Here is a 16,595-nt window from a genome sequence, read left to right on the forward strand (position 1 = left end):
TTAAGCAGTACAAGAAACTGGATATTTAAAGGTGAATAACGATTTTAAATCATCTTCCTGGATGTAGATCTGCATCACGGCCCTGATCACCTGTTGCTTACCGCTGTCCCCGCTCCGGAACTGAACACGGTGGATTCATTCAAACTAAACCAAGCTTTAAAACACAGGAACTGAACACGGTGGATTCATTCAAACTAAACCAAGCTTTAAAACACAGGAACTGAACACGGTGGATTCATTCAAACTAAACCAAGCTTTAAAACACAGGAACTGAACACGGTGGATTCATTCAAACTAAACCAAGCTTTAAAACACAGGAACTGAACACGGTGGATTCATTCAAACTAAACCAAGCTTTAAAACACAGGAACTGAACACGGTGGATTCATTCAAACTAAACCAAGCTTTAAAACACAGGAACTGAACACGGTGGATTCTGAAGCATCTTTTCTGCATCAGGATTCAGAGACATTGTTCAGATGTGAAAGATTGTTACATAACATCAGCAGCATTGACTTCCTAATTCAGAAAATCCTATTCAGTGTCATTTCCTGAACATTAACCGTTCAATTACTTAAGGATCTAACAAGTGTTCGCGCATAGTAATTTGCATCAAACTGGCAATCATAGATCATCCAGTAAAAGCTGGAGATGGAGGACAGGAGGCATCCTGTCTCTGGGTCTATATATATATATATCATCCAGATGTTTATATATATATCATCCAGATGTTTATATATATATATATATATGTATATCATCCAGATGTTTATATATATATACACATATATCTATCACCGAGAGGTTTTTATATATATATATATATATATATATATATCAACCAGATGTTTATATATATATATATATATATCATCCAGATGTTTATATATATATACACATATATCTATCACCGAGAGGTTTTTATATATATATATATATATCAACCAGATGTTTATATATATATATATATATAAGATATATATATATATATATATATATGAAACATATATACATAAATATATATATATACTGTATATATATCTCACCCAGATGTTAATATATATATATATATCAACCAGATGTTTATACATATATTTGAAATATATATACATGAATATATATATATATATATATTTCATCCAGATGTTATTCCATCTGGGTCTTGGACTGATGTTTCTAAGAGGAGAATCTCTTTTGGCTGCAACACAAATGCTTTCACTGCTAACTTTAAAACACTTAGCATACAATGCTTCCTGTAAATTGAATATAGCAACATTAGCATGTGTTCTTCTTTGAAGCTCGTGAGTGGGAGAAGGGGCTTTGAGGGCCGCACTATATCAGAACATCCATCATTTGGCTAAAACCAGCTGTTTTCCCCATCTGTGACAAAGTCTTCTCATTAAAAAGCTTCTTAAAATCTATGTTGATCTAGAAATACAATCCGAGGTTACTGCTCTGCAGAACTGGTCGAATATCACTCCACCTCGGACCCGGTGCTGGTTCTGGTGATTACCCTGTGGTAGCTGATTCTTTTAAGCCAAATAAACATATCTTAACAAGCCGGCATAAAATTACACAAAAGAAAGGAATAGTGAAGAGAGAGAAAGGGGATGGGGGTCTGCTACTAGCCTGGCCTGAAAGAGAGGGGGGGGGGGGGGTCGGCCATTGTAATGCAAATGTCACTGCCTTGTCCGCTGTTTGTGGCAGGAAATTTAATTAGCAGTCGTGTAGCTACGATACAAACAGGTGGAATGTGAAGAATGCTGCCGGTGACACACGGACGAGGCCGGAGAGCCGGCGCACTAAAACATTTCATTTCACAACAAGTTTCGACTTGTTGCCGTCTGCGAGGGCCAATCAGAGGCAGCATTTCTGGGTGTATGACAACATTTGTTTCCTTGTATCCTAGCAACCGGAAAGACTACAACCATTTCCACATCTTTACAGTCGGAGGACGTGATGTTGGAGCAGGGAGCTTAAAACGGCTTCTTGCTTTAACAGAAGCTGCAAACCCTCGAGGGAAAAGCCCTTCGCAAAACACGTGAATTACAGAGATTAGAAACTGTGACATGGTGAACAGACGGCACTGTGAGCCGAACGAGCCCACGGCTTCCTGACATGCTATTGACTGGACGTATGGGATGAGCCAATGAGAGCTGTTCCCAGTGACATGTGAGGCGATGCAGCGCCACACGAACACGTGTGAGCAGCAGGGGGCGAAACCGGGAGCGGCTATTGGGTTGAGAACTTCTCCCCTCACCAGGATACTCTAAAAACAGCAACAACACACACACACGCGTATGTCCCTCACTCTCACACACACACACACATGTATGTCCCTCACTCACACACACACACACATGTATGTCCCTCACTCACACACACACACACACATGTATGTCCCTCACTCACACACACACACACATGTATGTCCCTCACTCACACTCACACACACACATGTATGTCCCTCACTCACACACACACACACACATGTATGTCCCTCACTCACACACACACACACACATGTATGTCCCTCACTCACACACACACACACATGTATGTCCCTCACTCACACACACACATGTATGTCCCTCACTCACACACACACACACACATGTATGTCCCTCACTCACACACACACACACACATGTATGTCCCTCACTCACACACACTCATGTATGTCCCTCACCACACACACACACATGTATGTCCCTCACTCACACACACACATGTATGTCCTCACTCACACACACACATGTATGTCCTCACTCACACACACACACATGTATGTCCTCCTCACTCACACACACTCATGTATGTCCCTCACTCACACACACACATGTATGTCCCTCACTCACACACACACATGTATGTCCCTCACTCACACACACACACGTATGTCCCTCCCTCACACACACACACACATGTATGTCCCTCACTCACACACACACATGTATGTCCCTCACTCACACACACACATGTATGTCCCTCACTCACACACACACATGTATGTCCCTCACTCACACACACACATGTATGTCCCTCACTCACACACACACATGTATGTCCCTCACTCACACACACTCATGTATGTCCTCACTCACACACACACATGTATGTCCCTCACTCACACACACACATGTATGTCCCTCACTCACACACACACATGTATGTCCCTCACTCACACACACACATGTATGTCCCTCACTCTCACACACACACATGTATGTCCCTAACTCACACACACTCATGTATGTCCCTAACTCACACACACACACGTATGTCCCTCCCTCACACACACACACATGTATGTCCCTCACTCACACACACATGTATGTCCCTCACTCACACACACACATGTATGTCCCTCACTCACACACACTCATGTATGTCCCTCACTCACACACATATGTCCCCACTCACACACACATGTATGTCCCTCACTCACACACACACATGTATGTCCCTCACTCACACACACACATGTATGTCCCTCACTCACACACACTCATGTATGTCCCTCACTCACACACACACACACATGTATGTCCCTCACTCACACACACACATGTATGTCCCTCACTCACACACACACACGTATGTCCCTCCCTCACACACACATGTATGTCCCTCACTCACACACACACATGTATGTCCCTAACTCACACACACTCATGTATGTCCCTAACTCACACACACACACGTATGTCCCTCCCTCACACACACACATGTATGTCCCTCACTCACACACACACATGTATGTCCCTCACTCACACACACTCATGTATGTCCCTCACTCTCACACACACACACGTATGTCCCTCACTCACACACACATGTATGTCCCTCACTCTCACACACACACATGTATGTCCCTCACTCTCACACACACACATGTATGTCCCTCACTCTCACACACACATGTATGTCCCTCACTCTCACACACTCATGTATGTCCCTCACTCTCACACACACTCATGTATGTCCCTCACTCTCACACACACTCATGTATGTCCCTCCCTCTCACTCACACACACACGTATGTCCCTCACTCTCACACACACACACATGTATGTCCCTCACTCTCACACACACTCATGTATGTCCCTCACTCTCACACACACACATGTATGTCCCTCACTCACACACACACATGTATGTCCCTCACTCACACACACACACTCATGTATGTCCCTCCCTCTCACACACACACTCATGTATGTCCCTCCCTCTCACTCACACACACACACGTATGTCCCTCCCTCTCACACACACACTCATGTATGTCCCTCCCTCTCACACACACACTCATGTATGTCCCTCCCTCTCACTCACACACACACGTATGTCCCTCACTCTCACTCACACACACACGTATGTCCCTCCCTCTCACACACACACTCATGTATGTCCCTCCCTCTCACACACACACTCATGTATGTCCCTCCCTCACACACACACAGCACATGTGACCAAAAGCTGTGTCAGGACATCCACTCCCCAAGTGACCACTGCAGCTGTCCTATTGATAGCTGAACTGCAACTTGCTTGCTTGTAGTTGTCCATCGAGGCCGATGATGACGTCCACTTCTGACTTTCAGCGGTGAGTTTTCTGGTGGCTGTGTCGTCCTCTCCTGGATCCTCAGGTCTTGTCGCAGGTGGGACATGCGTATGTAGTAGTGGTGGTCCTGGCAACCTTGGTTGTTTTTCTTGTCTGCCTTCTTTCCTGCCTCCTGTCCTCCTCCAGTGCTGTGGTCCCGTCTTGGCACATCTGACTCCAGGTGTTACGCTCAGCAGCCTCAGGTCCCCTGGCCTGATTTTACATTTCTTTAGCGCTGTTTTTATCTGGTCTTTATAGCTTCTTCTGCCCTCCAGCAGAGCGCTGGCCTCGGGCGAGCTGGCCACACAGCACTTAGTGAGGCAGCCGATTGAGTGGCATCCTTATAACGTGCCCCAGTCATCGTAGCTGGTCGTGGTGATGGTGGCCTCCATGCTCCTGCTCTCCTGAGGATCTGGTCGTGGTGATGGTGGCCTCCATGCTCCTGCTCTCCTGAGGATCTGGTCGTGGTGATGGTGGCCTCCATGCTCCTGCTCTGCTGAGGATCTGGGCGTGGTGATGGTGGCCTCCATGCTCCTGCTCTCCTGAGGATCTGGGCGTGGTGATGGAGGCCTCCATGCTCCTGCTCTCCTGAGGATCTGGGCGTGGTGATGGAGGCCTCCATGCTCCTGCTCTCCTGAGGATCTGGGCGTGGTGATGGAGGCCTCCATGCTCCTGCTCTCCTGAGGATCTGGTCGTGGTGATGGTGGCCTCCATGCTCCTGCTCTCCTGAGGATCTGGGCGTGGTGATGGAGGCCTCCATGCTCCTGCTCTCCTGAGGATCTGGTCGTGGTAATGGTGGCCTCCATGCTCCTGCAGCCTGCTCTCCTGAGGATCTGGTCGTGGTGATGGTGGCCTCCATGCTCCTGCAGCCTGCTCTCCTGAGGATCTGGTCGTGGTGATGGAGGCCTCCATGCTCCTGCTCTCCTGAGGATCTGGTCGTGGTGATGGTGGCCTCCATGCTCCTGCTCTCCTGAGGATCTGGTCGTGGTGATGGTGGCCTCCATGCTCCTGCAGCCTGTTCTCCTGAGGATCTGGTCGTGGTGATGGAGGCCTCCATGCTCCTGCTCTCCTGAGGATCTGGGCGTGGTGATGGTGGCCTCCATGCTCCTGCTCTCCTGAGGATCTGGTTGTGGTGATGGTGGCCTCCATGCTCCTGCTCTCCTGAGGATCTGGTCGTGGTGATGGTGGCCTCCATGCTCCTGCTCTCCTGAGGATCTGGTCGTGGTGATGGTGGCCTCCATGCTCCTGCTCTCCTGAGGATCTGGTCGTGGTGATGGTGGCCTCCATGCTCCTGCTCTCCTGAGGATCTGGGCGTGGTGATGGTGGCCTCCATGCTCCTGCTCTCCTGAGGATCTGGTCGTGGTGATGGTGGCCTCCATGCTCCTGCTCTCCTGAGGATCTGGGCGTGGTGATGGTGGCCTCCATGCTCCTGCTCTCCTGAGGATCTGGTCGTGGTGATGGTGGCCTCCATGCTCCTGCTCTCCTGAGGATCTGGTCGTGGTGATGGTGGCCTCCATGCTCCTGCTCTCCTGAGGATCTGGGCGTGGTGATGGTGGCCTCCATGCTCCTGCTCTCCTGAGGATCTGGTCATGGTGATGGTGGCCTCCATGCTCCTGCAGCCTGCTCTCCTGAGGATCTGGTAGTGGTGATGGTGGCCTCCATGCTCCTGCTCTCCTGAGGATCTGGGTGTGGTGATGGTGGCCTCCATGCTCCTGCTCTCCTGAGGATCTGGTCGTGGTGATGGTGGCCTCCATGCTCCTGCTCTCCTGAGGATCTGGTCATGGTGATGGTGGCCTCCATGCTCCTGCAGCCTGCTCTCCTGAGGATCTGGTCGTGGTGATGGTGGCCTCCATGCTCCTGCTCTCCTGAGGATCTGGTCATGGTGATGGTGGCCTCCATGCTCCTGCTCTCCTGAGGATCTGGTAGTGGTGATGGTGGCCTCCATGCTCCTGCTCTCCTGAGGATCTGGTAGTGGTGATGGTGGCCTCCATGCTCCTTCTCTCCTGAGGATCTGGTCGTGGTGATGGTGGCCTCCATGCTCCTGCTCTCCTGAGGATCTGGTCGTGGTGATGGTGGCCTCCATGCTCCTGCTCTCCTGAGGATCTGGTCGTGGTGATGGTGGCCTCCATGCTCCTGCTCTCCTGAGGATCTGGTCGTGGTGATGGTGGCCTCCATGCTCCTGCTCTCCTGAGGATCTGGTCGTGGTGATGGTGGCCTCCATGCTCCTGCTCTCCTGAGGATCTGGTCGTGGTGATGGTGGCCTCCATGCTCCTGCTCTCCTGAGGATCTGGTCGTGGTGATGGTGGCCTCCATGCTCCTGCAGCCTGCTCTCCTGAGGATCTGGTCGTGGTGATGGTGGCCTCCATGCTCCTGCTCTCCTGAGGATCTGGTCGTGGTGATGGTGGCCTCCATGCTCCTGCAGCCTGCTCTCCTGAGGATCTGGGCGTGGTGATGGTGGCCTCCATGCTCCTGCTCTCCTGAGGATCTGGTTGTGGTGATGGTGGCCTCCATGCTCCTGCAGCCTGTTCTCCTGAGGATCTCGGTGTGTGGCACTTGTGATTCCTATCATTGGCTGGAGACAGCGGATGTGAAAATGCTCCAGGGACTTCACATGGCGGCTGTAAGTGACCCAGGCTTCACAGCTGTAGAGGAGGTGCTGATGCAAACTGCTTGATACACAGAGATTTTTGTATGGAGATATAAGTTCTTGTTTTGAAAGACCGGCGCCTGAGTCTCCCAAAGGCAGCTGGTGCTTGTTTGATTCTGTTCTGGACCTCATTGTGGATGTCATTGTCCTCAGAGGAGACTCCCGAGGTATTTGAATGATGGTACTACAGACAGATGCTTATCATTGATGCTGAAGATGGGTGGCGTGGTGGGATGTCGGTGCTCCACTGACAGACTACCTCTGTTTTGGTGATGTTGATGGTCAGCCCCATCCTGCTGGAAGCCTTCACAGCTGATCCAGGACAGCCTGGAGGTCTGTGGAGTGTGAGCCACCAGAGCTCAGTCATCTGCATACTGCAGCTCAAGGACCTCACTCTGTGCAGCTTGGTGGTGGCCTGCAGCCTCCTGATGTTAAAGAGGTTGCCATCGAGCCGATAGACGACTGTCACCCCGCTGTTGTCCTCAATGTCCTTATGGAGCAGCTGGGTGATGCATAGGAGGAAGATGTTAAAGAGCTGGTGCTAGGACACACCCTGCCTGACCCCTGTGCACACGGGGAAGGAGGCAGACTCTTGTCCTCCTATTGTCACCCGAGCATTCAGACCATCATCAAACTGTCGGAGGATGTTGACAAACTTGTTAGGGCATCCAAAGCGGAGCAGGATGTCCCACAGTAGGTCTCTCTGCACAGTGTCGAAGGCTTTGGAGAGGTCGACAAAAGCCATAAACAGGTCTTGATGTTGCTCCCTGCACTTTCCCTGAAGCTGCCGGGCTGTGAAGACCATGTCGACTGTGCTCCTGTTCTTCCTAAAGCCACGCTGTGACTCTGGGAGCCTCTGTGATGTTGAGGAGCCTCTGCAGCAGCACCGTGGCCAGGACCTGACCAGCAGCAGCAAGGAGTGCTATACCCCTGTGGTTGCCACAGATGGTCTTGTCACCTTTGTTTTTATATATAGTGACAATGTTGTCATCTCTCCATTGCTGTGGGATGTTGTCATCAGCCCATACTTTAGTGATGTGTTGATGTAGCGCTCCTGTCCAGAGGTAACCACCCTGTTGAAGCTGCTCCGCAGGGCTCTGGTCCATGCCAGGAGACGTGTTGTTCTTCAGAGAGCGGACGGCTGACAGGACCTCCAGGTCGGGGGTTGGTTAAGGTTGTCAATCGGTGGAAGTTCAGGCAGTTGATCCAGGATGGTACAGTCTGCTTCAGAGGCCTGATTAAGCAGGGTATTAAAATGTTCAGCCCACCTCTCTAACACACACACACACACACACGCAACTCCAAAGATGACAATGAAAAAGAGAATGTTATGCCTTCATCTCTTTTGAGATGAGTGGAAGTCAGAGGTCAACAGGTCAACAGGCACAACGTTACACTCTACAGGCGAGGAGCGAAGACCAGGATACAGACCGATTACAAGAATGCGACATCAGACGAATAAATAATTAGTGCTACATCCGTAATAATTAGAAATGACTAATTAACTGCCCGACCGCCGGCTGCGTCCCGCTTCGTCAGCCTCCTTTCTGAACGCCGTTTCTTTCTGGCGACGCTATTCACCGACGACAAAGAGAGATGAACGTAACCCGATTAAAACAGACTTTTAAAAGAATAACATTTCGCCGCCTGATCCACGCCATCCTCTCTCTTTCCATGACTTGGGTGTATTTGTATTTCAAGTTGCCATGTAAACATAACAGTGTCACGCTGGGGTAGGCACAGTTCCATTGCTCTCATCTCTTTACTTTCTATCGAGCTGCAGTGAGTTCATTTCCTTCTGACACTTTCAAAACAAGAGTCTTCTGTTTATGTCCAAAATTGAGTAAAATCATGGCAGACAAGACATTTTTATCTTTTATATAACCCTAAATATGAACTATCAGTCCTGTGTGTTGATGCAGGTATAGCGCTGCATCCATAATATCCTTAGTCTGTTGGCTCTCTTCTTTTACTAGGGATGAACCGATCTGATCGGCGCCGATCCATATCGGCCGATATTCCCATTATCGGTTTTGATCGGCGTTCTCAAAACGGCCGATCAGATGATGTAACATCTGCGAGAACGATCAGACGTTTCAATCGCGCCAGAACGGAGACGATCGCCGGCGAGGGCCGCAGAGTGAGAGGTCAGAGGTCAGAGGGGATCCTCACCACCGAGCGGCGTCCCCGTCCCCCGAGTTGAATCTCTGGGTCGACTCAGCCGACTCTCACATGTCTGAGGCTCTGAGCCCCTAGAGATGCTCACGCTAAACACATTCCATCAGGAGCTAAGAGGGTTTGATAACGTTAGCGGAAGGATTAAAGTGACAACATCCGGTTTTGCAAAGTTAGCGGAAAGAACCACGTGAAACAACATCCGTTTTTCAAAATAAGATATCGACAAATGATACACTAACATATAAAAGTAAACAATGAACTGATTTTGTATCTTTATAGATCGTTTCTGAGATTTAGCTTAAATTATGCTAACATTAAAACATTTTTACTGTACCAAGGAAGAGTTTATACAAATAAGTCAGACTTTTGTATGTTAAAAAAGTCCTGTATATAGATTTCCCCAAGAGTTCCAGGAAATGAATGATGCAGATGTGTTCCATACATATCTGAAATCCCCTACAATAGCAATCAAACTATTTTAATTTTTCAATTAGGAAATTTTTCAAAGTAAAAGTCCTAAATGTTTAAATAAATCTGTAATTTCTTTAATGTTTGAGTTGCTTTATATATGTATTTCCTCATAGCAATAATGCTACACAATAAATAGAATGCTTCAATCGACACCGTGATCGGTGATCGGTATTATCGGATCGGCAGATACCGATTTCAGTGATCGGTGATCGGCACCAAAAACCTGATCGGTGCATCTCTATCTTTTACCAGATACTTGTACACGTCTGGAAGTGTACGGCTCAATGTGGTCGCAGAGAGGCTTTTAATGAGAGAAACGTTCATGCTGCAAAGATTCAACAACATTACAAATGAGCGAGCACCTGACGGCCGTCTCCTGGAAGATATCCAGAAGACTGATGTCTCCCAGGGGCCAAAAAGAGACGGAATCCCCAAAGGAGCTAAAGGAGGGTGCATACAGGGGAACCAGCCACAGCGACACGTAGAGCTGATGGAAAAGGGCGATTTAAAATCATCGGGGCGTCATTTCCTCTGGTTTCTCATTATTGCTCCAGCAGATTGATAAGAGGTCAAACATCGACCCTCATGAGACACTCAGAGGAACAGAAACAGAGTTCCCTCTGGTCTGTCCATCATCACAGCTGCTGCACTTTGCATCCAGCTAATATAAAGTGTACTAAATAGTACATAGCCTGAATATGCATATGCACTAATGGGAACAATACATTAACATGACTTTACCTAACCTCACCCAAGTGTAAAAAATATATTTTAAAGAATCATCATAGCACCACCTAGTTATATAAGCTACTTCTGAAATACAACTTTGTGAGGTACTTTGTTCCATTAAAACAGAAAACGTTGAATAATCTCGATTAACATAGTTTAGTTTGTCTCTAGTTTATTGGTGTTAACGTTATATATAAATATATATATAACCCATATATCTCCTGCTACAGAGACCATTGGAGCGGGTTTTAACAACGTTAACGCGGTTTAGCGTCGTAACCTCGCCGCTATAAGTTAATATGCGTTAACAACTGCGTCATAATTTAATTTTATTTGGCGATAATGACGCTAACGCGCGCGAGGAGCTGAAGAGCCGCCAGTGGAAATGAAAGTTATCCTCCTGTTGAGCAGCTCGGAGCGACGCTAACGCTAGCTCGTTATACCTCCACCTGCTTCAACGTGTAGCTCAAGAACACACCTCCGTGTGTGTGTGTGTGTGTGTGTGTGTGTGTGTGTGTGTGTGTGTGTGTGTGCGTGTGTGTGTGTGTGTGTGTGGTGACGATCAAGACGGAGCGATCAACAAATGGCTGAACTCCCAACTGAACTCGCACTCATCGCTGTTGGCAGTTAGCATTAGCATGTAGCTCGACTGATTGCTTTTACCGTCCATCCCGCTGGGATAGAGCCGACACACACACACACACACACACACACGAGTGTAACGTGATATTTAAATCTATTTCGAGTTGGCGTAACGCCGCCGCTTTGCATGACGTGTGGGGTTAAAGTGTCGAACATTTAGGAAGTAGAAGTGAAACGGTTATTTTTTCTTCTTCCTCGGGTACAAAAAAGAAAAGAAGCTGCGGCGAGCAAAAGACGTTTAACGGCAGTTGACGTCGAACCGTCCAACTTTGGGGCGGACGCCTCAAAGAAGTTGTGGGTAATGTAACCGGTGTTACGGTTTCGCAGGCGACCGTGTTAACTGGCGACATCCTGTCGAGCTGTCCTCGCGAATGCCGCTTAGTTTAATTTTTTAATGAATGTCAACCCCTCTCATAAACATAATACAAGATACAATAATATATACGAGGGGCAGTTACGTGTTGTCTTCATATTTTCAACTGCTGTCTGAAGCGGCGACACCAACGGACTCGTTCGGTTGAAAGTCGCCAGTTAACACGGTCACTTCTTAAACCGTAACACCGGAGAGTGCGAGCAACAAGCGCTCGAACACCCCCCGAGAGCGTTTTTTCTCAAAATGTAAAGAACAATTCCGCAGTTTAATTCCATAAAGATAATAGTCACCTTTTAGTTTTTTTCAGAAAAGTTGTGCTCTGGCTCTGAATCTCTCTTTTTCCACCTCTCTCCCTCTCGCTCCGTGACTTCCAGATGCTGCTGCTGCTGTTGCTGAGTGTTGCGCCCGTTGGTAAGTAACTGTCTCCACGGCTACAGTCACTATGGCGCGACGGGGTCTCGAGGCAACTGTTGCTACCCTCCACCGCATACGTCACGTCCCTCGCGATGCAAGGGGGCGGGGCCTAGAGGGACAAGAGAGGCCCGCCCAGTTTAATAAGCTGCACGTTTGAGTCTGACCGCTAGGCGGCGGTGTTAGCCAGGGGACTGGTGGACGTGCGTCGTTCAGATTCATTTGGTTTATTCCATACCTTTTTATTTGTGATTTAACTGCCCACTGTTATGTAAATATATGTTATTAGTTCATGTGTTATCTTCTTAATCAAACTGCTAAAAAAAAAACTTTTTAGACTATATAAATTTAAATTTTACAAATGAACAAGACAGGACTTTAAGGATACAATACAAAGGGAAGTGAGAACGAAAAGAGTAAAAATAAAAATAAAACAGACGACAAATAATAATAATAATCATAAAAACCTCAGTAAATAACACATTCGCACATCACCAGTCTGACATAAGTACATCTTTAAGGTTCTTTCATCAAATCAAACTGATCATTTACTCACTTTATTGGTGATATTCAGCTGTATTAACTCTTCAATTAGACTCCAATAAAGACAACCTAAAATATATATACATGTGAAATATAATTGCTCTTTCATTTAATGTTTCTAATATATTGTACGTTATATTCATTGTGATTAGTTCTATTAGATTAATTGACATTTGCAGTAGTCTACATATTATTTTTTTACCAGAATATAAATCTTTACCTCTTTTTCTTTTGCTTCCACCTATTGATTTACTTAAACTGAAATAAATATCCTGCACTATTCGGTCATTTACTGGATGTTTCAATAATTCTATTCGTATAAATCTATATATATATTTTACTGTATACAATTGTTTCGTTTAAAAAAATAAAAGGTAGAACAATATAACATTTAAAAAGCCTTTTATACATAAATAGTATTTGTCTTGCAATTCATATCTTCACCACAAGCGGGCAGCACATATTTTGTCAGTAACATTGTGTCAGATGAATTGATTGCTTTATCTTCTTGTTTAACTGGAGATATAAGATTTACTAAACAGTTCAAGTGAACTTATTAGATGAACTAAAGTCTCCATGTACCTTTTATATTAAATTAAAATTAAAAAAGTGTCCGGGTGTAGTTTAGATTTTACTCTGTAACACCCATTCACTTCTTTAAAAAACAAATCTTACTCACAACAACCAAGACCATGCCCTAATAATGTTGTGTGTCAAAGAATACTGTTGTTGTTGTTGTTGTTGTTGTTGGAGCGTCTTTTCAGAAAGATCTTAAAGTATCGGCGGCGTGAAATAATAAGAACATAATCATGAAGCGACAGCAGGTGTTTACATATGTGTGGTCTGCCTAGCAACACGTTCTACTCCCATTATTAAATATAATTCAGATATGGCCCCACACACAACACATGTATACAGGTAGATAACACATATATAATACACATTTATATGTAGAGGGAGATAATACAGATTATGATGAGTCATGTCTTTCTGTCCTCGTCTGATTGGTCGTTAGCTGGTCGTTTTGCCGTTACTTCATTTTTTTTTATTTGTTGTTGTTTATTGTTGTCTGGTAATGTGTGGCTTGTAAAAACTATAAATAAAACGATTGAAAGAAAGATAGATAATACACGTTTAAATTAGAGTAGAATAAATAGAACAATGTATATATAAAAGTAGCACAACGGAATAAATGTGTATATATATATATATATATATATTAGTGCTGTGAAAAATAACGCGTTAACGTTATTTTTTTTAAACGCATTTAACGCATGCGCAGAATGAGCTTCCAATCCGTCTGTTGTTGGTCGTCTCTACAGCAGCATGTCATTCTGTCTCTAGTGTCGCGTTAACACGACTCAGAGCTCCGTCTCGCGCGCCGCAGAGCTCCGATGCACTCTACTTTAATGCATAAGTAGAGTGATCTCATGTTAAGTTAAAGGCTCAGAGCTCATTTCATTTGATGTTGTTCAGTTTGAGGAAATGTGCTTTCTGCCTCCTCTACTTGACCTCATGAACTCTGGAGGCAGCAGGGGGAGGGGCCTAGAGGGGGAGGGGCTAGAGGGGGGGGGGATTCCTTTCAGTCTCATCGACCAGTGAGACGGTTATATTTACCCAAAAGAATACTTTTGTGCCATTATTGGTAAGTTTGGGTTGAGACGGTTTTACACAGATCAGCTTCACGTCTTAGTGAATATTATTACTTTATAACTCTTTTATAACAAAACCTCTTGTCTTCTTGGTGCTGTATGTATTTGATTAAAAAAAGGAAGTATGTTTTAATCTGTTAAAGAATATAATTACACTAACGTTTAAAGGTTTGTGGTCACCAGACAGTTTGGTGTTTTCCATGAAAACTCTCACTTTTATTTATCTTATGAATATAAAATAAATATAAAATGTAGTCAAGACGTCGACGAGGTTATAAATAATGTTTATAGTAAATATTGATGTAGTTCTTCTTGTGGCTCAAAGGAAGGCCAGTTTTATAGCTTCTCTCAGCAGCATAACTGTTTTCAGCTGCGCTCACATCAAAAGGGTTTAAAGGGTTTTCTACCCCTCCGTTAGTCTTCTAAGGCAATAACACAATGTACCACTAGAACACTGGAGATGGGCCTCTACACACCTCTGTAGAGACTTCACTAACACCAGAGAATAGTCATGTACACATTAACTATGTAGAGAGTTATGATTAATTTAATGTTATCTTCATTGATAAAAACTGTGATTTGAAAAATAAGGACATTTCTAAGTGACCCCAAACTTTTTAATGGTCGTGTATATATGGTATAGTATTCATAGCCTTGGGTATGCCACACGTGTGATATAATATATATTAATAAATAGGTACATGTCGTTTCCTGTGTCGTGTCCCTCCTCCTGAAGACGACTCTGTCTCTGCTCCGGCAGAACCAGAACCACCAGATCGTCTCGTCGGCTCTGAACTTTGATTTTCAGCCCGAGGGATAAAAAGAGAGTTTTCACAGCGGTGATCAGTCCAGTTCACGAGAAAAAAGGTTTATTTGTATTCCCTTTATCATATTTATGACTTAGCGTGTCTTGAGTGACACTGACAATAACACACTGTAAAAATGCAGCTTTTAAAATGGTTCTATTGCTATAGTACAAGTATTAGAAGTGTTATACGCGAAAAACAAATGTATTTAAAATACTTCATACACTAAAAATGGTCCCTGTGATTATCGTTGCTGTGATCCATAAATGTCATTTTAGTTGGTTGAGCTCATTTAAATTATTTTATTTAACACAAACCTCTAAACGATTTACTTTAGTTTAATTCAGGACAAGAACAAGAAGTAAATCCTCACATTTTAAATGTCGTTTATAGACATTTTTGCTTGAGAAAGAAAAAATACAAATAGAAAAGCTTACATTATATATATATATAATATATATATATATATATATTATATATATATTATATATATTTTATATATAGTATATATTATATATATATATTATATATATACTATATATTTTATATATAGTATATATATCCTGCCCTCTGGTAGGCGCTACAGAGCACTGTACGCCAAAACCACCAGACACAGAAATAGCTTCTTTCCACTGGCCGTCACCATGATGAACAATTAATCAGACTCTTCCATCTGCACTATCTGCACTTTTTGACTACTGTCTTTAATGTCTTTTTTATATTTATCCCGCTTATTGTATATTGTGTGTGTGTATAAGTACGGAAGAGCAAAGTGAAACCGGAGTCAAATTCCATGTATGTGCAAACCTACATGGCCATTAAAGCTGATTCTATTCTATTCTATTCTATTCTATTATATATATATATATATATATTAACCAAAAGCTTTGAAATAGTTACCGTGGAGCAACAAGTAATTAAAATATAAGTTCAAAGTTCATTTGTATTTTTATGTAATAATTAATGAAATGTATGAATGTATTTTTAAAGTTATGTGAAGCTGTAAAGCTGTAAAATGAGTTCATCGATCCGCTGTTGGCCTGAGCATCATTTGGCTTTTTGGTCACAGTTTCTATTTTCTAGAAAAATGCTGAATTGACAATAATCTGGAGATGTTTTGAAAATGAAAATAATCTTGATTTAGACGGATGAAGGAAGAGGAATATAAATACAGTGCGTCGGTGTTGTGTGCAGATAGAATGACGTCAGCCAGAAGTCATGAAGTCAAACAGCTGCTCTCTGTGTCCGATAGTAACCCAGCAGCGTGCGTGTGTGTGTGTATGTGTGTGTGTGTGTCATACCCCCCTTCATTCACTTGGCTTGCCTGTCCTTATAAGGGAGGTGGACGTTGTGGTGTGAGCCGTGTGGACCAATCGGGTGGCTCCGTGGTGATGGAGAAAGGTGTGTGTGTGTGTGTGTGTGGGGGGGGGTTCCTGCAGGAAGCCGGCTGGCCTGGTTTGGGTGGGGTTCTCCAGGGGGGTGGGGACTAAACCCGAACCGGCTGCCGTTTGAAAATGAACGCCGAGCTGCTGAGTTGTAGAAA

General features: G+C 44.8%; 2 protein-coding genes across 4 annotated transcripts in view; one reads left to right on the top strand and one right to left on the bottom strand.

Moving 5' to 3' along the window:
- The window catches only part of rfx2 (regulatory factor X, 2 (influences HLA class II expression)), a 43,094-nt gene extending 31,080 nt beyond the window's left edge, over positions 1–12,014 (bottom strand). For all 3 annotated transcript variants that reach the window (XM_056415340.1, XM_056415339.1, XM_056415337.1), the window contains exon 1: positions 11,931–12,014. The gene's annotated coding sequence lies outside the window, so the exon portion shown is untranslated. The remainder of the gene's footprint in view (positions 1–11,930) is intronic.
- Positions 11,934–16,595, top strand: part of acsbg2 (acyl-CoA synthetase bubblegum family member 2) — a 43,972-nt gene continuing 39,310 nt past the window's right edge. Inside the window, exon 1 of the mRNA XM_056415012.1 lies at positions 11,934–12,051. Within this exon, the coding sequence (XP_056270987.1) occupies positions 12,015–12,051 (37 nt within the window). The 5' untranslated portion in view covers positions 11,934–12,014. The remainder of the gene's footprint in view (positions 12,052–16,595) is intronic.

The sequence above is a fragment of the Pseudoliparis swirei genome, chromosome 5, assembly GCF_029220125.1.
Source record: "Pseudoliparis swirei isolate HS2019 ecotype Mariana Trench chromosome 5, NWPU_hadal_v1, whole genome shotgun sequence".
NCBI classification, from domain to species: domain Eukaryota; kingdom Metazoa; phylum Chordata; class Actinopteri; order Perciformes; family Liparidae; genus Pseudoliparis; species Pseudoliparis swirei.